The sequence below is a fragment of the Eutrigla gurnardus genome, assembly GCF_963514095.1.
Source record: "Eutrigla gurnardus genome assembly, chromosome: 16".
NCBI classification, from domain to species: Eukaryota; Metazoa; Chordata; class Actinopteri; order Perciformes; family Triglidae; genus Eutrigla; species Eutrigla gurnardus.
Window position 1 is genome coordinate 8,373,831 of NC_139927.1, and position 24,562 is coordinate 8,398,392.

Consider the following 24,562-nt stretch of genomic DNA (forward strand, 5'->3'; position numbering starts at 1 on the left):
TAATTAGCAGACTCAATCTTCCACAAACTAACTCCAGGTTGAGTCACTGCTGTGCTCTTCTGATGAAGGTAGATTAGACGTTTAAATATGTACTTTAGATTAAAACTGTAAAGGTCTCTAGGCACAGTTAAATCCTATAATTAAAACACAATAATAAAACGTCCTGCCGGAGACACATTTATTATGTTCTCCTCACAGTGGAGTAAATCACACCTATAGGGCAGCCATGTGTCTTCAAAACTGTTTAAACCTTTAGTGTTTATACTGACTAAACAAGCCCAGTCCTGACGCACATATTTATTAAAAGATGTATAATTTACCGCATGGAATGATATGATAGAGCAGGTAAGTCAAAGACAAGAGGTTAAATATAACCTCAAAAGTGGGAGAGAATAGGTATTACGGAGGAGGCCAACCCCCCCAAAACATTTTAAAAGCTCAAGTGGAAGAAGATTACCTTAAAGCAGGCGTGGGACGGAGCTTTTTCTGGGAACTGCCTGAGAGTATTAATACAATAAGCACAGAAAATATAATACAAGAATGTTTTTATCAACGTAATCCGGAGAGATGAGGCTGAACCAACCTGGACTGTAATCCCAAGGAGAAGGTCCCCATGGTTATCTGTCATCTGGGACACACACACACACACACACACACACACACACTTACGGAGACACACTTACACACAGTGTCTCTCCATGTCTCGTCCTGGCTTCAAATAATCAACAGATAATCTTCAAGAGGATGTTGTAGCCTCATCTTTACTGTAATGTCCCCAGCAGCAGTAAAGGGTCGAGAGGTCAACTGCTGGGTTAAGTTATCAATATGAGTTCAGCTTGTTAATATTTCTATTAATATGACATCTTTGACCTGATACATTGCTATTTACTATTTGTTGGTTAAGATCCTATATTTGATTTAGGCTGAATTCATCTCATCCAGTGGCCCTTTTTTTTTTACAGCTCAAGAACAAACCAAATCATGAGATAAGTCTCTCAGTAGGTCCCTCGGATGTTCCCCATCGAGCTGCACACAGATGGAATCAACTTCCTGCTGGTTTTAAATAACCATCTTTGAAATTGAAATGAAAAGTCTCTCATTTATCTCCCCCCCTTGCACTATTACGACCTCGACTGCATGTGTTTTTGCTGCATCTTATGTAATCTTTCCTATTTTAATTGCTTTTATTTTTCTGTTTATTACACTTTTAAATGCTTCTTTGCCTCGTGTGAAGCCCTTTGGATTGCCTATTTGAAAGGTACGGATGAACTCGCCTTTATGATAAAACAATTCGATAATAATGACGAAGCAACGAAAGCAGTATAACTGTCGTTAAGGAACACCTCGGGGGAAGAAAGTAGAGGTTTCTTTGAAGGACAGATACAGAAAGGGCTGTAAGACAATGTCGCCTTGGCAAGTTACTTTCTCTCTCTCTATCTATCTCTCTCTCCCTCTCTCTCTCTCCCTCTCTCTCTCTCTCTCTCTCCCCTCCTCGTTTCTAAGCAGCGTAATTTGAGTAAATGACAGGGGAACATCTGCTGTGCATAAGAGAGAGGCCAACACTTTAACATGCAGATGTCTCTCTCCATCTGCATTAATTCAATAATTACCGCAATGGAGGGAGGGGAAAAATCTTTTTTTATAGCTTAAGACAATGTTATCTGTGCCAGTTGGTGTGGGGAGGGCATAGGGGGGGATGTGTGTGTGTGTGTGTGTGTGTGTGTGTGTGTGTGTGTGTGTGTGTGTGTGTGTGTGTGTGTGTGTGTGTGTGTGTGTGTGTGTGTGTGTGTGTGGGTATGTGTGCATGTGCTGCTGGAGGTTTTGTGAGAGGAGGGGTAGATTATTACACCATTTAGCCAGAGCAAGCTGTCACATTGCGGAGAATCTCACTAATTCCATTGTGCCCTTGGTGAGTCACTGGCAGACTCCAAGTGACCGATGATGCTTCGACGCCACCACTTTGTCACCGGAAGACCGACTTGCTTCACTCGGAGTGTAACCGTGTGTGTGTGTGTGTGTGTGTGTGTGTGTGTGTGTGTGTGTGTGTGTGTGTGTGTGTGTGTGTGTGTGTGTGTGTTAGATGACTAACCTGTGTATTATAGGAGTATGTGAGTGCGTGCCTGCATGTGTGAATGCATGACAACCAGCCTGCTTCACTGTGGCGTGTGTGTGTGTGTGTGTGTGTGTGTGTGTGTGTGTGTGTGTGTGTGTGTGTGTGTGTGTGTGTGTGTGTGGTCACTGAATCCCCCAATCAAAAGGAATCTGAGGCAACAGCAGAGAATGACAGGTCAAGGCTTTGACATACCACTGAATCATATTTTGGCTGACACCATCAATTACAAAGAAAATATTGGGCCAAGGAGAGCATTAACATGGAATGGTTTTCATTCAAATAGAGCTAATTACTTTATTGAGAGGTGGGCTCCAGTATCTCATTTTCATCAAAAGCATTTATAAAGCTATCAGACAAATCTGATTATAATGTGAATGAATGGAAGAGATGACGTGTGAAAAAAAATGTATTTTAATGATATTAAGAGGTTATTTTTTTGCACCACATGTAGCATAACCAGACGTTTAAGTCATTTACCTGGAGATGTGATTGGCCAATAGATTAACACGTGTTCCACCAAGAAGCACACTGATGCTCCAACAACCTGTGAGGGGGCACATGACCTCCCGGTGAAAAGGTCACCCTGTCAGTGGGTGGCTTACGGATACACTCGCCTAGACACACACAAACAATTAAAACATGTATCACTGTACGTATACGATTACACACATAGATAAACATACAGGCTGACATAACACCCGTTAGCATGCACACATTAGCTTGTACAGCCACACACACACACACACACACACATATCTGACTCTTAGATGCCTGCCAAACATAGGGACAAAGGAAACTATTTGTATACTTAGCAGGCCAACTTCCTTTGATTGCAGCAGTGCTGCTGTAGGAAACAATGCACAGGCAGGCGCTATTAATACCCCAAGGAGAAAGAGAATTCCTCTAAGAGGAAAGCTCAAAGGAGCCATCGGCCGAGCTATTTACAGACTTACTGACTGATTGGATGACTGACTGAACTATACTTACTGGAGTCTCTGCATCTTGTCTTACCCGACTCCCTTCTTTCTGCAAGGACTCCGACATGCTGACGCATACAGTACGTTGTGCATTGGAGGGTCAGCGGTACACATTCTTGCATAAAACCTCCTTTCAAACAGTTTGCTGACTCTCCTGATTATGTCGGTTCCGGTGTGCCGACGAGTGCACGAGAAATGTAACGGATCTCCTCCACTTCCACCACCGTGTCGACACGCCTGTGACATTTGACTGTTGGTAAATAGCTGCCCGGGCACACTTATGACCGCCTCTCCTTTCTAAAAGTGCCCAGTTAAAGAGCATCAAATCCCCACTCACTAAACCCACACAAGCCCAACCTTCATTAGCATAGCTAACAAACTCCCCGAAAGAGCAACAGTGAGGAAAGAGAACAATGGCAGTCTATTAAAGGGGGAGACGAGGGGTGAGAAGAGGAGACGAGGGGCAAAGCTATTGTTCTGGTCTTATTTAGCCCTTGGTGTCACCCTGCAACTGTTGTCACTTCTAAGTTTAGCCGGGCGGCTGAAGAGGACGGGGAAGAGAAGGAGGAGGGCGGAGGAGGAGGAGGAGGAGGAGGAGGAGGAGGAGGAGAGAAAGATGGAGCTGAGAGGGAGAGTGGGTGGACGGGGTGATGGTGTGAGGAGGAAGAGGGGAGGATGAAGAGTGGAGGATAAAATGGAAGATGGAAAGAATGCAGGGTGAAGTGATGTCAGCCCCTGTAACAGACATGTTTGTAACATCATGAGTCAAGTCTCGTGTCTTTGAGCTTGGAGACTTCGGCATAACATTAATAATGTGGCTATTTATATATTCATTTCACTGCAGATGAATTATATCCTATTACAGGCAGTTCATATCGGTATAAATAAACAATGTGATCATGACCTGATACAATTAACAGCCTTAATGTTTTTAAAACATTATTTGTTCAAATGTCCAAAGAACAATGGCAGAATTGCTCTTTTGACAAAAAATGTAAGAAAACTGTAAGATAAACAAAGTGAACAAGCAGCTAGTTCAATGGTTGCAACTATCAGCTGAACTTTCCAAATCATCTGATTTATCTTTTTTTTCCTATAAAATGCCAGAAAATTACAGAAAATGTTAATTATAAGAAGATATCTTATTTATACAGTCCAAAACCCACATATACTGAAGCCTCAAAGGCTCACATTTAAAGAGCTGAAGCGTAAATGTGAGCATGTTTTTGCTTCTATATGTCTTATGTAAATTACATCATATATTCTGTTTGGTTCAAGGTCTAAAAAGTACCTGAACACAGAGGTCACAACATGTTGGACAAATCCCATGGAAGCCGCTCTGAGATCAATTCAGGTGTAACAAGGTCGTCAGCCTGGCAGGTGCATAATGAGTTACATACAGTTCACACACACACACACACACACACACACACACACACACACACACACGCACACACATCCCATACCTCAGCATAAATGTTCACCATGCCGTAATCATCTTTCAGACAGCATAGAGAGAATAGAGATGAAATGTGTTTAATTTAATTTCAGGACCTTAATGAGCCCAGGATTAAACATAAACCTTTCTCCAGTTACTTTCAAACTCCTTCTAAATTCAGAAAAACAACTGCTGCACTGAGACGTGTGTGTGTGTGTGTGTGCGTGTGTGTGTGTGTGTGTGTGTGTTTGTGTACTGCAGAAAGAGAAACAGTGGCGTCAGTGTTCGAAAGCCATGAGAGCAAACAAGACTACAAACGGACGACCGAAGGAGCCAAAAAAAGAGATGAGGCAAGACCCAAGGAGAAAGAAAGAGGGAGACAGATTAGCTCAGCTGTCTGCTCATAAAGCGGCCGAGGGGTGAGGCGCTAAGCCCTGCAGTGAAAGCAGAGCTTAGGTGGGTGACACAGGGCAGCGGACCCCACTCAGCCCACAGTGGTTTGCCGCGTAGGGCCTGAGCCAAAGCAAAGACACATGGATAAACAGTGGGAGATGAGGCTCCGCATCTGCAAAGCCCACCGGGCTAAGATGGCCGGGCAGGCGAGCGGGCAGGCGGGCGTCACATTCCCACCCAGCCAGGAGTGGAGACAGGGGGGGTTAAGGCTTAAGGCTTGGCTCCCTTACTGACTGACAAGGGGACGAGCCAGGATGGCAGACATTGTCTCAGTCAGTGATTTCATCAGGAAGAATGTGGATTTATGGTATATAGCTTGGGCTTGTCTCAGTCCATAGGGTCTTGGCACGCACCCCCCTCCCAAAACGCAGTCCGGAATGATCCATTACTCTGTCCACACTCTCTCCGCCGCACACAAACACACAGCGCCGTCCATCTCTCAAGTCGTGCCCTGGTGATGACCCCTAGTTAGCGCAGCAGCCTGGGAATGGCCTGATGACAAGGTCGCGGGTATGAGGTGAGGACGCCCGCTTCGCCACTCCTGCAAGACCCAAAGTAGCCCAGGGTCTTTAACGCCGCTGGATTTCACACAACCCTCCACCACGACCTTGTGGCAATTGAGGCATTAGCAGCTGCTGTTTTTTTTTACGAGGTTCCCAATGTGACAATGTATATCCATCAAATGTATGGTCATAACTTATACCTACATTGTCTTCTAAGTGTGTAAAAACAGCCCGAGTACTTATGTGGTTTGATCCTTGAAGGGGCGCGGGGCGACGAGAGAACATGCCGATGAATTATTGGACAGTAAAAGTGTAGATTTGCGATAAGCAGTTTAGCACAGTGCAGAGAATGATACTGGTAATGCAAACTATTACATGTTCTTATTTTCTTATAACAATGAATCAGACCGCCTACGCTACAAAGCTCAGAAAGACCACACTCTATTGTCTATCATTTAATTGCCTCGTCTGTAGAGTATGGTGAGCCCTTTTGAAGTTAATGAGCACATCATTTCCTCAAATAATCAATCAATCATTCATGAAAATGGCGATTACAATTCCCCGTTCTAAGGCCTCACTGAGCAATTATTTTTCATTGTTGAATAACCTCCATTGATTTTTGTTGTTGTTTGCGTGGTCTATTCAGATGTTCACAAATACATCACAGCTTCCCATAGCCTCAAGAAATCCTCAAATACAGTTCAAATAACAGTCCAAAACCCAAATATAGTCTTTTTATTAACATACACAGCAGTGAAACACAGCCGATCCTCACTTTGAAAGAGATAACAGAGGGTTTTTTGCTTGAAACAAAGCTGAGATCATTCATTTATTAGTCAAATCTATTAATCAACTAATATTTTGCAGTGAAAATTTGAAAGCACATAACTTTGTATTATAGATTAACTCTATAATAATAAACTGGTGTTTAATACATCTTTTTCTGACCCAATACCTTAACTTTTGGTTAACATAATGAAATTTGAGTTGAGGTCTCTTGGAGCAAACAGGTCAGGCCGACTGTATCTATTTAATACTCTGTCCTGTTCCTCTTTTCTGTTCTCTCTCTTATTCTGGTGATTTTCCCTAACAAGGTTTCCTTGAGAACTAAATCTACTTAGGATTTATTGTTTCTTATTATTTCTCATCATTGGAAATTATAATCCTTTCACCTAATCCCCCTCTCCCTCCCTCGCTTTCAGATCATATTTATCAAGATCATCCCCTCTCTGACAAAGCAAGAAATCAGCACAGCGGGGAGGTCTAACGAGAACGCATACTGGAACACGGGGGCTTCTTCCAAATCAAATCAGGTACATCCTCTGATGTAATCAAGACGAGACGCTAAAGAAGACGACATAATCTCCCGGGGACATGCCTCCCTTGCTTGCGCGTTATTAAAAAATGAGGAACAAATCTTTAGATTGAAAGACTGGAAAAATTGAATTATTATAAATCAGGGGAAACTGGGGCAAGGTTGGATAAAGCCTTCAGATACAGATGATGGACAAATCTTCACAGTGGTTGGTGCTGGTGTGTGTGTGTGTGTGTGTGTGTGTGTGTGTGTGTGTGTGTGTGTGTGTGTGTGTGTGTGTGTGTGTGTGTGTGTGTGTGTGTGTGTGTGTGTGTGTGTGGGAGACTTTTGGTATGTTTTACCTGTCATGTGGGGACATAAATCTGATTACACGGTCACAATGTGGGGACTCACACTTTTCAGGGGACAAAACAGGGACAGCTGCACTTCACCATAATGTAACATTCAAGGGTGGTTTTATGTTTAGTTTAGTGTTAAGATGAAGGTTAGGTTTAGGCTGGTGGCAGTTATGGTTTGTGCTAGGCTAGTGAGAGAGAGCTATCCCTCTCTATGTCTGTTTAAATCAGGCGTGCCCACTATAAGTCACACAGTGTTGTTGGATGATCCGTCTGTATCTAAGGTGACCGGTGGACTCTGATGCATCATGGATGGGCTTCTCAATCACTGGCAGGTGCACTTGCAATGAACGCCCACATGGTGGCACAATATGATAAATAAAGCTTGAGGGCTCTTTCTATCAATCTGACCTCATCTCTCCATGATGAACAAAATACCGGATATAATGCATAATGCTATCAAGGCCAGTGTTGTTACAGTTGAACTTCATGAAATCCTTTATTGAGCGGATCTACACACCCACAGCTTCCACAACACAGAGTAGATAATATACAATGCCTTAGGCATCAACTGCAAAGATATTCCCGGCCTTCACCACCAGATGGCCTTATTGAACTGCAGTACAAAATATATATCAACACTATGGAGATGAACTGTACTATGCTTGTTTTTGTTTTTAACATCACTTTACGTTATACATCAGATGTTTGAGGTGGATGTCTGATGTTTGAGTGTAAAAAAAATATGCCAAAATAGCAAAAAATGGCAAATCACGATGGCTGATATGCTAATATAGGTCGGTGTGTCATGGTGGCTTGGGTTTTAGGGCGCTGACCATGACCTCCAATGTCCACAGTTGGATTCTGGCCAGGTACTCTTGTTGCGAGTCATACCCTAATTTATTGTAATTGCTCTACTGTTTATAAAAGCCTCCATATTGCAGTTTGATTCATTATAACAACAAGGCATTAAAAGTTCAAGCACTAAGAATGATTCTATACTTTTTGCAGGATGGGTTATTCAATCTAAATAATACTGTGGTGCCTTCTGTATGGAGGGTGTCACAGCACCTTCATGGGAGCTCATCGTCTGCTTTAAGTGAAGTGAAGGTGAGCCGATATAGAGCAAGCACATCATAGGCCTCAGAAAGAGTATGGATATGGACAGCATACCATTTGTCAAACCGAAACCAGAGCATGTGACCTGTATAGTGGTAATCTGGTCTGATTACTGTTGATTGTAATTTCTAGTGTGTTCCTACTGTGATCTGAGGGGTGAAGGGGTGGGGGGGTGGGAGATGGCGTTTATGTACTGTATTTTTTGTTTATGTTTTTGTTATGTGTCTTGTCTACACTGTGTATTACTCTCCTGCTCAGGTTTCCCCGCTGACAAGCAGCGCTTTGCAGCTTTTTGGGGCCTTTTCCTAGTTCATATCCTGATTACATATGAGATGTATATTTATACATGTATGATTGCAAGATATGAATAAAAACACATCGTATCGTATAGTAAAGTATATAGTATATACTGTATACATATACAGTATATATAAATAAGCATTTATAATAAGTACATTTAAAACATTCACAGATTATTATTCAAATCAAAAAACACTTCACTCGTTCTTTTTAAATGCACCTAAACAGCCTAAATGCCTTTTACAGTAATGTCTATACAGCATCAACTTTACAGGAAAAGAGATATTGAAATAGTCAAGGTCTGATGGGAGAAACGTCTGATTTTATCCTGGCCTTCAGGAAAATCTTCTGCGGCCACTAAATGTGACGGGAAATGCATCCATTACATTTGAATCATGAAACAGAAATTTAAAAAAGTCACTGTATGTTATGGAAAATTCTATGGAAGTATTTTTTTTAAAAGTAATAGTTCAGTATGACAAAATAAATGGTTCACGATGTCATAAAACTTCATCAACATTAATAGTATGTGTCATGAAAATCAGTAAAAATGTACAGTATTGTAAGCTATAAAAATGTTATTAAAATAATTATTAAAAAAGTCTAACCCTAACCACAATCCTAACCCTAAACCATCCATCCATCCATTTTCTACAACTTATCCTGTATTCAGGGTCACGGGGGGGCTGGAGCCGATCCCAGCTGTCATTGGGCGAAGGCAGGGTACACCCTGGACAGGACGCCAGTCTATCACAGGGCCGACATGTAGAGACAAACAACCATTCACTCTCACATTCACACCTACGGGCAATTTAGAGTCACCAATGAACCGTTCCCCATCCTGCATGTCTTTGGACTGTGGAAGGAAGCCGGAGAACCCGTAGAGAACCCACGCTTACACGGGGAGAACATGCAAACTCCACACAGAAGGGGCCCGAATTTGACCCCGACCCGGGAATCGAACCCAGGACCCTCTTGCTGTGAGGCGCCAGTGCTACCCACTACACCACCGTGCAGCCCCCCTAACCCTAAACCTAACCCTAATCCAAACTCTAACCTTAAAGGAGTCATCACCTGGTTTTATACGTATCCAGCCCCCCTTGGATCGCTTTGGATCAATTCGTAAAACTTATTAGAAAAAAAAAAAAAAATTTTAATCAAACATTGAGCTTGTTCTGACCCTTTTTCGTACCGCGATTTTATCACGCGAGATTACGCGCGAGGTTTTGACTGGTCCGGATGTGCATTGTATAATATGTAATGAGGCGCGCGTTGATTCGCCGCAGGAAGGACAGAGCCGGGGGGGCTTGCCTGCATGCAGACTCCAAAACATAATGGCGGCGCTTCGGCGATTTCAGGTAGCGGACGGGGCGGGGTTGGGTGGTGAAAGAGGGGTGGGCTTATGCAAGTAGCCGCCACGGTGACGTCACCGAAGGCGCAGAATCAAAATCTCGTGCTTTAGGAATGCACACCCTTGTGTGCTATTCCTGTTCGGAAAAAGAGCAGAAGCGAAAAAACGGCGCCACTTTCAAACTCCAGCCTTTCAGGCAAGTTTCAACTGAGGTCAAACACAGATATGCATGTTTTAACAAGAGAAAATGCGATTTCCAGGTGATGACTCCTTTAACCCTAACCTAAACCCTAAAAAAACTGTCTGAGAAACTACATTTCTCAATATCTCCCCCCACCCCGCCTCCTAACCTCATCACATGTACCCCATACATTTCTAATACACACCCATTATTTTTCATATTAGTCTCCATTTAGTCTTCTATTGTTGAATTATTTATTTAAATTTTTTTTACTTATTTAAAAAAAAAACAGCCTTAGTCGTATTTTCCTAAAAGTAAAGTCATACTATAGCATGTCGTATTGACGAAAAAGTCGGTCATAATAAATTCATAAAAAATATTAAAAAGGCATAAAAATCGCTCGTATCGCTTGTTGCGCCAAGTCTGAGTGCAGAGAGTCTAAAACAGGCATAAAAAGCCATGGTCACATTTTTCGGGGGAAAAATAAGTCATACTATAGCATGTCGAAAAAAAAGTGAAAAATCGAGAAAATTCATAAAATGTTGTAAAAGTGATTTAAAAGTCATAACATATGCTTGTATATCGCGTGTCAATCAAAGTCTAGGTGTACCGAGTCCAAATAAGTCATAAAAAGGGTTTTCCTGCCTTGCAGGTGGTCTAGTGGTTAGGGTGCATGCCCTTTACCCATGTGAACATATATGCAGATGACACTGGTTTGAATCCCGTTAGAGGTCCTTTGCTGCATGTCACGTCCCCCTCTCTGTCCACTGCTAAATAAAAAGGTGTCTATGCAAATAAGTCACCTTTAAAAAAAAAACAGCCTTAGTCGTATTTTCCTAAAAGTAAAGTCATACTATAGCATGTCGTATTGACGAAAAAGTCGGTCATAATAAATTCATAAAAAATATTAAAAAGGCATAAAAATCGCTCGTATCGCTTGTTGCGCCAAGTCTGAGTGCAGAGAGTCTAAAACAGGCATAAAAAGCCATGGTCACATTTTTCGGGGGAAAAATAAGTCATACTATAGCATGTCGAAAAAAAAGTGAAAAATCAAGAAAATTCATAAAATGTTGTAAAAGTGATTTAAAAGTCATAACATATGCTTTAATATCGCGTGTCAATCAAACTTAAGGTGTACCATGTCCAAATAAGTCATAAAAAGGGTTTTCCTGGCTTGCAGGTGGTCTAGTGGTTAGGGTGCATGCCCTTTACCCATGTAAACATATATGCAGATGACACTGGTTTGAATCCTGTTGGAGGTCCTTTGTTGCATGTCACGTCCCCCTCTCTGTCCACTGCTAAATAAAAAGGTGTCTATGCAAATAAGTCACCTTTAAAAAAAAAACAGCCTTAGTCGTATTTTCCTAAAAGTAAAGTCATACTATAGCATGTCGTATTGACGAAAAAGTCGGTCATAATAAATTAATAAAAAATATTAAAACAGGCATAAAAAGCCATGGTCACATTTTTCGGGGGAAAAAAAAGTCATACTATAGCATGTCGAAAAAAAAGTGAAAAATCGACAAAATTCATAAAATGTTGTAAAAGTGATTTAAAAGTCATAACATATGCTTATATATCGCGTGTCAATCAAATTCTAAGTGTACCGAGTCCAAATAAGTCATGAAAAGGGATTTCGTTGCTTGCAGGTGGTCTAGTGGTTAGGGTGCATGCCCTTTACCCATGTAAACATATATGCAGATGACACTGGTTCAAATCCCGTTAGAGGTCCATTGCTGCATGTCACGTTGCTAAATAAAAAGGTGTCTATGCAAAGAAGTCACCTTTAAAAAAAAAAACAGCCTTAGTCGTATTTTCCTAAAAGTAAAGTCATACTATAGCATGTCGTATTGACGAAAAAGTCGGTCATAATAAATTCATAAAAAATATTAAAAAGGCATTAAAATCGCTCGTATCGCTTGTTGCGCCAAGTCTGAGTGCAGAGAGTCTAAAACAGGCATAAAAAGCCATGGTCACATTTTTCGGGGGAAAAAAAAGTCATACTATAGCATGTCGAAAAAAAAGTGAAAAATCGCGAAAATTCATAAAATGTTGTAAAAGTGATTTAAAAGTCATAACATATGCTTGTATATCGCGTGTCAATCAAAGTCTAGGTGTACCGAGTCCAAATAAGTGATAAAAACGGTTTTCATGGCTTGCAGGTGGTCTAGTGGTTAGGGTGCATGCCCTTTACCCATGTAAACATATATGCAGATGACACTGGTTCGAATCCCATTAGAGGTCCTTTGCTGCATGTCACGTCCCCCTCTCTGTCCACTGCTAAATAAAAAGGTGTCTATGCAAATAAGTCACCTTTAATCCTCCTCCCCCCTACACCTTTATCTTTCCTCCCCCTTTCCCCAACCCTTACCTCACCCTTCCCTACCATCCACTTTACCTCTCACCCCCCCCCCCAACCCTAACCCTTGCCTTTCTTCCGTTTTCCTCCCCCCCCCCCTCCCCTACACCTTTATCATTCTTCTCCCCCCCCCCTCTAACCCTTGCCTTCCCCTTTTACCCACCTTACCTTTCACTACCCCTAACCCCATCCCATTCTACTTTTTACCATTGCCATCACAGATCTCAATTCAATTAAACCTTCTTCCTCAGCGTGTATGCCTATTTGTCCACCCCTATCTGATCCCATACTCTATACTCATACTTTATTTCTATATATACATATACATATACACATACAATCTTGTTTCTTTTCATTTTATTTTGGAATAAATACTGATTTTATATTTACCCTAGTCCTTTCTACATCTTCTATACTATTACACATACACACACACCATTTTTATCCTTTAAATTTAAATTGATATTTGAAAAAAGTATATATTTTATCTTAACTCTTCTACATCTTATATTACAAATATTATTATTGCCAGTTTCCACATGTTTTCCCATATATATCCTTATGGACCATCACTTATTCCAACATCTCTACCATAAAGCCATTATTTCTCATATTTCTCCTTCCTTATTTCTTTAATTTTCTTCACTATCCCACCTCTCCCTCCCCCCTACACTTTCATTCTCCTCCCCCTTCCTAATCCTTACCTTACCTTTTATCCTCCTTACCCCTCAGTATCCCTAACCATAACCACTTAGACCCCACCCCATTTTATCTTTTACCACTGCCTTACAGATCTCATAGCAGAATAAACTTTTTTTCTCAACGTGCATGCTCATTTTTTTCTACATCTTATATATACTATATTATTACTGTTAGATTCCATATGCTTTACTCTATAATTCCTCCTCTACCTTTTCATGGACCACCTTATATCATCATGGGTTTTATTTAATTCATAATTTCACACATAACACCAATGATTTTCCCTCAATTTTAGATCCTTCCTCACTCTTGGACAGTTAGGCCAGTGCACCTAAGATTTCATAATGTCACCTACACTTACCCCAACCCCAACTCTAACCTTAACCCTAACCTCAACCCTAAAAAAACTGTCCAATCAGAATAAATGGTCGCGCAAAAATGTGAAAATTGGGGTCAGGGTTGGGGTTGAGGTTAGGGTTTAGGGTTGGGGTTAGGGTTAGTGGGACAGGGGGTTAGGATTAGGGTTAGGGTTAGTGGGATTAGGGGTTTAGGGTTAGTAAAAAAGTAATTCAATTAAATTCAAATGTATTTATACAGCCCACATCAGAAGGCTTTACATTGTATACAACAAACACAATCCTCCATGTCAGGACCCTCACATTGGATAAGAAAAATATAAAATATATCATAGAAAAATGGGAGAAATATAGAACACACTAAGGTATCTCTCTCCCAAGATGGAAAGGTGTGCAATAGATGTCATGTGTACAGAATAAACAACATACAACATAGTCAATCCATGCTAGTCCAAGTAACATTTTTATGAAAGAATAAGGAATTAAGGCTATTCATAATGTAATAATAATATAGTGTAAAATATATTATAAATATATATAATATCATAAAATATATCATTGTAGTATGTCATTACAAATTAATGCTATACTGTGCAATAGAAAATGCCATAGTATAGTAAGTTATTAAATACTACTATAGTTTATCATCAACAATGTCATAGTGTAGTATGTCTTTAAAAAATGTCATAGTGTAGTATGTCTTTAAAAAATGTCATAGTGTAGTATGTCTTTAAAACATGTCATAGTGTGTAGTATTTCATATAAGATGTCACACTGTAGTATTTCATTAAACAGTAATACTATAGTTTATCATCAACAATGTCATAGTGTAGTATGTCTTTAAAAAATGTCATAGTGTAGTATGTCTTTAAAAAATGTCATAGTGTAGTATGTCTTTAAAAAATGTCATAGTATAGTATTTCATATAAGATGTCACACTGTAGTATTCATTGAACAGTAATACTATAGTGTGTCATTAAAAAGTAATACTATGGTCACATATTACTGTGCAACACATCGTTGGTGCTAACACTCAGTCAAACAATCCACATGTTGCTCTTCTTCTTTTTGCCCACTCGGGTGAAATCAAAGCCCATTTCATCGGGGTCCCATTCCTGATGCATGCGCGCTCCCGCGGCCAAGAGGGGCACACTTCCTTTCAGAGGGTCTCAGCACCACACCGCCCGGGGTCCTGGTGAGTAAGGCGTCATTTCTGGATGAGGATAACCCGAAGGAGGCACTCATGACGGGCAGCATCGCAGGACTCGAGAGGTTTGACAGTCCGGGACGAGGGCGAGGTCTCCGCGTTATCAGGCCCTTTAAAGTCGGAGAGCTGCTGTTTTCCAGCCCGGCGTACTCCTTTGTACTGTCAGAAAGTGAGAGAGGGTCCTACTGTGAGTTCTGCTTCAGCAGGTAAATGACAGATTATTTTTTTATTTATTTATTTTTTTATTTTTACATTTTTATATATTTATTTATTTATTTTTATCTCTGCGTGTAAATATACAACTATTTCTGCGCGTTACTTTATTATTTCCTGTATTGCGGTAACATCCTCTGGCTGCATGGCATGCAACACCCACATATTGATTGATTTATTAACGATTTATTAATATGAGTTTAAGACGATAATCGATCTAACTGTGAGCCCTACTTTCTGTTTTGCACACAGCAGCACCATATATGCTCTTTGTCTAGAAATTGTCACTTCATAAAATCTATTTTGGTCACACCCTGTTTCCACGTGTCCACATTCCCTCTCCCACGCGCTATATGTAAGAAAGCATGAATGGTGAACGTGTGCATGATGTAGCATCGTGATGACGTAATGCCTATCCACTCTAGCTGGAGTTGTGATTACTGAAGGGGATGTTCATCTCAAAGGGTATCTCTGGTCATCTTCACACGTACCATTTTATTATGATCTTTTAGTACGGGTAATCATAAATGCAATGTTCTCCTTAGATCATAGTTTGTCCCTTGGTCTACCAGCTGGTATGGATACAATTGTTGAGAAATCAGTATATCAGTGAGTAGAATTGATCATGCATTGGTGTGAAATCAGCCTTTTTATTTTGGGAAGGTTCCATGAGGTTTATAGGGAGGATTTAAAGTCAAGCTATTATAAATTGTCCTCATTGAAGCTTCTTTTCTTCACAGTTTGGATTCTGAGCAGTGACACTTTTTATATATATTTATATTCAGGGGACAAAAGTACAAGTTTAAAATCCTCTATTGTCTAATCCACTGTAACTCTCTGACCTTAAGTCTCCATCCAAACCCTAGCTGTGACTTCCGATAGCAATCCAGCCTAATCTACTTCAAGTATGAATTTAGTCTTGTATGAATAGACCACGACTTTGTTGATTTCAAAGAGACGTCTACGTGTCGACATTAAAAAAAACGTGGAATGAGGAGACGTTCTAAGACCTGAGATCAGTTTGCTGTGAGTTAGAAAACAAAGCTTCAGGAGTCAGCCTCTCTGAAGTATGAAGGGAGCCGCGAGCAGATAGTTATACACAACACATTGTTTGAGGATCAATGATCCTCCATATAGCTCGCTTTAATTGGCTGCTGTGAAGGAAGTGCAGACCCGCCCGCCCACTAAGCAGTTTGCTGGACTTGGCTCGACTAACAACAGTAAGTGTATGTGAAAATTAAATGGGTGGACGTTTGCTTTACTCTTCAACACGGGAGGGAGCGAGAGACAGCTGGCCTGTCATAAGGTCAGCTCTATTAATACCACAGAATGTGGAGCTTCTTTACTCTGGGTAATTGAGGAGGATTTTCAAATCCAGTCCAGCCACAAACACACCAAGGCAGTGAGATACGCACAGATTGTTTTGGTATGCAGGTTGATATCCGCCAAGCTGCGATATCTGTCGTTTTGAGTATTATTTATTTGTGTGTTTATAAGTAAATTATACGAGGAACTGTGCGGATCCTTCAGTAAATCATTTAAAAATAAGGAAATAGACTTGAAATAGTTTGTTTTTTGTGTCATTTATAGGAAAGAGCACTTGGCAAGATGTGGGAAGTGCAAGAAAGCCTTCTACTGCAATGCAAAATGCCAGGTAGGAAACTTTCTGGATTCTGTAGTTTAATGACTTCTGTGTAAGATAATGGATCCTGTATTTTAGCTCAGAGCTCCAAAGTCTTACTGTTTATTTCAGGGGTGCTATATCTCAGATTGACGTGAAATAGAAGATGAATCACATTGATTTGGGTGTTCACTGACTTCAGCGTCCATAACGGTTCATGATGGAACGTCTCTAAAGCACTGAATCCCTGTCACTCTAATGTTAGTGCTAACCACAGCGTTAAGTACAGCTTTGACTGTTGATCTAAGTCTGATATTGGAGAGCTGAGCCTGCAAATCTGACTCTGAAATTACCTCAAATATTCACTGTGTAGAGGATGAACCCTTGTGTTTAGGTGAATATGTTGTGCTGTATTCGGATGCCACCCTCAAGCCAAATCTAACATTTTGGTCCCAGAAGTAGCACCATTATTTAAGGGTTATTTCTTTGTTTTCTGGTGTATAACGATATCACAGTCATGGGTGATGATGTAGTTGTTCCAGATGGAGTCCCCTTTAAACTACATGGCTGCTCTTTTGTATGCTGTTATAATATTTGTGCGTAGAAAGCGGACTGGGCCATGCACAAGCTGGAGTGCTCTGCCATGACTGCGTTCGGTCAGAACTGGTGCCCGTCAGAGATTGCCCGGCTGGTGGCCCGGATCCTCACCAAGAAGGTTGGACAGTTTAATAAAAGGCAACCCGTCATTCTTGGGTGTTTTTCTGGCTCATGTGGTGGTTCGCTGGGGGTCGTTTCTGTTCACACTGTGCCTGTTTTCCACAGAAAACACAGAAGGAAAGGTGTGGTTCTGAGAAGATCCTGCTCATAGAGGAGGTAGAATCACGTGAGTAATTGCTCTTTAAACGCACACATGCATGATTTCAGTTTGGAAAATGTTAAGATTCAGCATAAAGCGTCCACAGACTCTGAGATTGTACTTCAGGACTAAGTGTCACTAGATATCCCTCTTAAAAAAAGCACAACCCATTTAGATTAGACTGAGAGAAACACACATGGCCTCATCTATATATATCCTATAGATGTGGGTGGAATGTCCAATAGACAGCGTAACACGTGTAACAACTTGAGCACTTCAGACTAACACACACAACGCCGACTGAGTGTCTGGAAGTCGAATGGTGGCTGACCGGGAGTTCATAGTCGAGGTTCAGTTCAAAATCATAAAAAATGTATGCATGTATAAAAGTATATGTATGTTGTCTAGCTGTTAAAGAACAACTCCACCGAGTTTACACGTTGAAACCTGCTTGCATACGTTTGGAAGAGCTGAAAACAATCTGTATAAAGCATTTTGTGGCTCCAGTGGGAGCTGCCTGACGACTGAATAATTGCTTCAATTGAATCACTTGAGTCAGCAATGGTTGGGGTTGAAAACTACAAAAAATTAAATAAATCTGATCACTTGTTTGGTGTAGACAGATAAGAATTTCTACAAATGACCCAACATAGGATTTCATGTATTAAATACAGTTACAGTCTAAAATAATGTTTGCTTAAGAGTATGTATACTTCCCTGGATGAATATAAGTTTAAAAAAAACAATTTTGGCAATAAAATGTTACAGACGTGGAGGACGTAGATAACGAGAAGAGGGAGATGACGGAGGCAGATGTTGCTGGACTGCATCGGTTTTTCTCGAAAAATCTGGAGTTGCCTGACCATAAAGACCTTCTCACACTCTTCTCTCAGGTACTACACACACACACACACACACACACACACACACACACACACACACACACACACACACACACACACACACATTGTGCTGGCCTCAGCATAGATTTGTTAATGGTAACAATTTGTTAGTCCATGATTTCCCCCATAAATCACTGGAGTTTAAGAAGATCCATCCATCCATCCATCCATCCATTGTCTACCGCTTATCCTGTATTTAGGGTCACGGGGGCGGGGGGGGGGGGGGGGGGGGGGTCATTGGGCGAAGGCAGGGTACACCCTGGACAGGACGCCAGTCTATCACAGGGCCGACATTTAAGAAGATCTAAAAAAAATAATTTATAAAAATATATAAAATATATATAATTTGATGTGAAAATGGCAATATGTATTTTCATTGTTTCCTTTCCTTTCCCCTGCGTCATTTATTCAACAGGTTTCCTGTAACGGTTTCACTATAGAGGATGATGAACTGTCCCACATGGGTACTGCAATCTACCCAGAGTAAGAAGGAAAACTTGCATGTACATGTAAAGAACTACTTATGTAGCTTCTTTTGTTGTTTTCTCAATGTATAAGGCTTTTGTGTTCGTTCCCTCATTTTATTTTGGGACATTCTGATCTGGAGAACAGCCATATTAATAATAATAATAATAATAAATTTATTTTATAAGCGCTTTTCCAAAAGCTCAAAGACACTTTACATACAATAAATGCAGTTAAGAACACAAGACATTCAATTAAAAGCAGCAAAGACAGTATAAAACATAGAAAACAATATAGAACACACACAGAAATTATGTATTAAAAGCTGATTTAAAAAGGTGTGTTTTTAACATGGTCTTGAATGTTTGGAGGTGAGTGCAGGTGCGGATGGGTTTGGGGAGTGAGTTCCAGAGGGAGGGGGCAGTGATGGAGAAGGCTCTGTCCCCCCAGGTTCGGTGCTTGGTCCGTGTGGGTGGTGACAGGAAGTTTCCTTGGGATGAGCGGAGGTCGCGGGAGGGGGTGTGGTGATGGAGCAGGTCTGTGAGGTAGGGGGGGGCCAGGTTATTAAGTGCTTTGTGTGTGAGGAGGATGATTTTGAACTGTATGCGGTGAGTGATGGGCAGCCAGTGCAGGTCACGGAGGACGGGGGTGATGTGATCTCTGGAGCGGGTGTGGGTGAGCAGGCGTGCGGCTGAGTTCTGGATGTATTGCAGTTTATTGAGGAGTTTGGATGGTGAACCATAGAGGATGCTGTTGCAATAGTCCAGTCTGGATGTGATGAATGCATGGATGAGGGTTTCTGCAGCAGAGAAAGTGAGTGAGGGGCGGAGACGGGCAATGTTCTTGAGGTGGAAGAAGGCGGTCCTGGTGATGTGGTTGATGTGGAGGTCAAACCTTAGCTTACTGTCGAAGATGATTCCTAGGTTGCGGGTGTGGGATGAGGGGGACAAAGTGCAGTTATCAAAGGTGAGGGAGAAGTTGTGGCTGGCTTTAGTGCGGGATGTGGGGTCAATGATGATTATGTCCGATTTGTCACTGTTCAGTTGAAGATAGTTTGTTTGCATCCAAGATTTAATTTCTGTGAGACAGTTGCTGAGGGTGGAGTGGGTGTTGTTGGTGATGGCTTTGGTGGAGATGTACAGTTGGATATCGTCGGCGTAACAGTGAAAATGGAGTCCATGTTGACGGATGATCTGGCCAAGGGGGAGGATGTAGAGGATGAAGAGGAGGGGACCAAGCACCGACCCCTGGGGGACACCTTGTGACAGGGGAGCGGTGGTGGAGGTGCAGTTGTTGATGCTGATGAACTGTTGTCGGTTGGTGAGGTAGGAGTGAAACCAGGAGAGTGCTGTGCCAGTGATGTGGAGAGAGGATTCCAGACGGGAGAGCAGGATGGAGTGGTTGATGGTGTCGAAGGCTGCTGTGAGGTCGAGGAGGATGAGGATGGTGAGGTGTCCGGAGTCTGAGGAGAGGAGGAGGTCATTGGTGACTTTCAGGAGGGCTGTCTCGGTGCTGTGTTTTGTGCGGAAACCAGATTGGAATGATTCAAACAGGTTATTGCAGGTGAGGTGGGTTGTGAGTTGTGAGGCGACAGCACGTTCCAGGATTTTTGACAGGAAGGGGAGATTGGAGATGGGGCGGAAGTTATTTGGGTTGTCAGGGTCCAGACCGGGTTTTTTGATGATGGGAGTGATGGCAGCCAGTTTGAGGGTTTGGGGGACAGAACCAGAGCAGAGGGAGGCGTTAATGAAGTCAATGATGAGTGGGGAGATGACAGGGAGGCAGTCCTTGATGAGTTTGGAGGGTATGGGGTCCAGGTTGCAGGTGGAGGTTTTTATTCCGGTCATGATGGTTGTGAGTTGTGCTGGTGATACTGGAGAGAAGTGGGTCAGGTACTGGATAGTGGTGGGTGGGGAGGCAGGGAGGGAGGCAGGCGGGGAGATGGGAGGGATCCTGGAGGTGTTGAGGTTACTGTAAATGGTGCTGATTTTTGTTTGGAAGAATGATAGGAATGATTGGCACTTTTCAGTAGTGAATGATGAGGAGGTGTTGTCGTGAGGTTTGAGAAGGGAGTTGATGGTGGAGAACAGAGCCTTGGGGTTGTTGGAGCCAGAGTGGATGAGGTGGGAGTAGTGGGTGGTCCGGGCAGCGTTGAGTGCTTCTTTGTACTGTTGTAGGTGGTCGGTGTAGGCGAGAAGGTGAACTGTTAATCCGGTTTTCTTGCAGAGTCTTTCAAGTTGTCTTTTCCGGGTCTTCATTTGGCGGAGTGTGGGGGTGAACCAGGGGGCAGAGTGAGTGAAAGAAACTGTTTTTGTTTTGGCGGGGGCAAGCTGATCCAAGCAGGAGGAGAGTGTGCAGTTGTAGTAGTTAACCAGGTCAGTGGGGTCATCAGATGGTGGGCGGGGTGAAGCAGACAGACAATGGATGAGTGAGGTTGAGAGAGCAGAGGGAGAGATGGATTTAAGATTTCTGAAGGTTATGGTCCGGTTTTGTTTTGTGGTGGGGATGGGGATGTCTATGTCCATGGTGATATATATATTAGTAAATTAATGACGAATGGTAGAATCCGCAGTATTTGCTCATGTTTTTAAAGGACAGTTTTCAGAGCAGCGTATCCAAAGATGCCAGACTGTAAATTCCTAGCAAGAGGAGTTTTCTTCTCCAGTTGGTCATCTGGTGGTAAAACCGTCTCCCTGCTGTGTTTGAGGCTGTTAAAACTCTCTGTGTGAAGATCAATTTGCCCTCTCAGCTCCTTTATAAGTTATTTCCAGCCTGCCTCCCAGGTCATAGTAAGGTCGCTAACATATTTCAGGGAAACAGTTGCAGCATGATGTTTTTACCACTTAATATAAGGTTATGTCACTGTTATGTCGTTTATAATAGGTTACTTCTCATCCACTGTAAGGAAGGTAGAGAGTTGTTTTTTTGTTCTTATCCAGGTCTTTCTGTTTGTCTCACAACAGCGTGGCGCTGATAAACCACAGTTGTCTTCCCAGCGTCATAGTCACGTACAACGGGACGTCGGCCGAGGTTCGGGCGGTGAAGAACATGAAGCCTGGAGATGAAGTGAGGAGAGGGGACAGCTGGGAGGGGGGCTCAGGTTGTTTGGGGGGGGGGGGGGTTCAAGTGTGTGTGAGGAGAAGGGAGCAGTGCTTATTATTATTCAAGTGTGTCTGTGTGTGAACTCGATTTGATTCTATTTGGTGGATCAGTATCTGCAAAATCCAAATGTAGAAGATTCACTAAATTACTATACTAAAGAAGAATGGTTCATGTGTTGTTTCAATGACAATATTTACTATTAATTTTACAGTTATATACAGGGATTTAATCGTCTTGGAAAGATGTGCACCTTGGGCATTTTGTCATTTTTTTCCCATTCTTAAATGACGATAGAAGAAGAGGAAGAAGATAGATTCCTCTCTCTTTATATGTCCATTTAATATGTAGCTACAACCAAGAGACCTTCGACTTAGCATTAAGACTGGAAACGGGAACACAAAAGGTTAAAACGAATCTAAAGCTCAGTAATTAACACACAATATGCAACTTGTTGCGATGAGTTAATTTAACAATAGAAAAGTCTTGGAAGCTTGAGACTGAAAGGGCACAAACAGGAGTGTGAAGGCTTTGGCAGGTGCATCGCTGCTGGTGTAAAGTCAATCACAGTTTACTTGTCGGTGTGTCGAGACAACGCTGTAGGAGGAGTGTGTGGAGTTTGGGGAGGGGGGGGAGCAGCAGCTGATTTAAGAGGCTACTGGGGTTATTTTTAGATTGACATTATGACCAAAGGCCTTGCTTCTATCTGGCAACAAAATGAGACACTCAGACAAGAGGAAAACAAGGAAGGAGGGCGTGCATTACCAGTATTTAGCATTCTTGTATGCTGAGTGTTTTCTCGACTTCTAGCTGCTCATCAGCTACATAGACCTCCTCTATCCGGCAGACGACCGCAACAACAGGTTGAGGGAGTCCTATTACTTCACCTGTGACTGCCAGGACTGTGAAAGCAAGGCTACGGTAAGACGCAATCACAAGACAAGATCATACAATGGTCGTCTGCCATTCATGTCTACAGATTTAGAAACAAGACTTCATGATTTGGTTCGCGCTCTGCGTCCCGTCTTCACCTGCAGGACAAGGCAAAGTTGAAAGTGCGTAAGCGGAGTGACCCCATAGAGCCAGAGGTCATCAGCAACATGGTGCGCTACGCCAGGAAAACCATCAGAGAGTTCAGGGCCTTGAAACACGTGAAGAATATCCTTTAACGTCACTAAATAACACGGCCTCTTGCGTTGTACTCCACCTTTAATTTGATTGATGGAGACCTGCAGATATGTTCGGTGCAGTCCTTGACTCTGTGGCACGCCCTAGTGAGCTGCTGGAGATGTGCGAGCAGAGCCTGGAGGAGATGGGAGCCGTCTTTGATGACGCCAACGTCTACATGCTCCACATGAAGTACCAGGCCATGGGGGTTTGTCTCTACATGCAGGACCCAGAAGGAGCCATCGGATACGGCGAAAAGATCCTGAAACATTACTGGTGATGAGAAACAGTGAAGCCCGAAATATATGATGTAACTAAGTAACATATGCTTATAGATTATGTTGTGGAAATGATAGCTCCCTGTGTTTTTTTTAGAGGTTGAACTAAAAGTCAGGATATCTTTGTCTCCTTTTGTTAAATTTGACCTGTTTTTAATCCATCAATTTCTAGAAAAAGAGCATCTTTGTCAATTTGAAAAGTTGTGGAGGTGATAAAAAATATCAAAACATGTTTATGAACTCCTTCATCATTACAGTGAACAAAACAGGAAGAAGATAGGATTTTAGAAAATCTGCGGTCTTACATTCATATCAAGACAATACCTTGGAAAGACAGTTAGCCAATGTTCATGTCAGCATCAAACAAAGCAATGATTGAAGTGTAATTCCTGTACGCTCTCTTTCCAATGCAGCAAGTTGTACCCACCCTACTCTTTGAATGTGTCCTCCATGTACCTGAAGATGGGCAGACTGTACAAGGGCCTCGAGATGCACTCAGCGGGTGTCAGCGCTCTCAAAAAGGTAACGTGGCATAAGTTTTGATACCAATATTCAAGCTTTTTCCAATATCTTCAAAGCCACAGACACATTTCAGTTTGTAACTAAAACAGTAGTGAGGTTTGATATACCTGGACATAGATATCATGTACATACTTGCACGCTGTAAAATGTTGTAAAAATTGTTTGTGTGTGTATACAGGCAATGGCCATAATGGAGGTGGCTCATGGGAAGGATCACTTCTACTTGACAAAGCTGCGCGAGGAGATCGGGTGAAAATGATGAGAAAGTAAAGAAATGATGTGACATGGCCGATCCCAGGGGACTGCATACACTCCTTTTAATGAGGAGTTTTACAGAACTGAAGGCACTTTCTATTCTTTTTGGAGCCGGAGCAAAGATAGAGAGCATTCACATTTTTACGCAGTTTTATGCATTAAAATTGTGGGTGATTTTTGGATATTTGACTCGTCTTTTGTATGCAATTCGTTTGTTGAATGCAAGGTTTGTACCAAGCATGCAATTAATGTAAGGTTAATCTGACATTGTGATGATGCTCATGTTGACTGTAAGGTTTTCTTAAATTGTTATTGCTTTGGCTTGTGACCAACACATCAGCTGGACCCTGTAATCCATCAGTCCAGTTGTTTTGATGTGTGTTGGGGGGTCAATACAACCAATCAGGACAGCTGCTTCAATACAAGGGGTCCATTACAGCTGCAGAATGCTCCATCATCACAGAGGAGGACTGGG

The 24,562-nt window shown here is 42.0% G+C and overlaps 1 protein-coding gene across 1 annotated transcript; it reads left to right on the forward strand.

Annotated features, from left to right (window-relative positions):
* Window positions 1–14,640: 14,640 nt before the first annotated feature.
* LOC311026954 (N-lysine methyltransferase SMYD2-like) lies at window positions 14,641–24,269 on the forward strand. Its single transcript, XM_084030684.1, has 12 exons — window positions 14,641–14,915; window positions 16,513–16,576; window positions 17,148–17,258; window positions 17,366–17,426; window positions 18,168–18,292; window positions 18,717–18,784; window positions 21,730–21,832; window positions 22,676–22,786; window positions 22,903–23,023; window positions 23,134–23,308; window positions 23,724–23,832; window positions 24,011–24,269. Exons 1-12 carry the CDS (start codon window positions 14,746–14,748, stop codon window positions 24,083–24,085), a joined length of 1,293 nt encoding a protein of 430 aa, XP_083886810.1. The 5' UTR covers window positions 14,641–14,745; the 3' UTR covers window positions 24,086–24,269.
* Window positions 24,270–24,562: the final 293 nt, after the last annotated feature.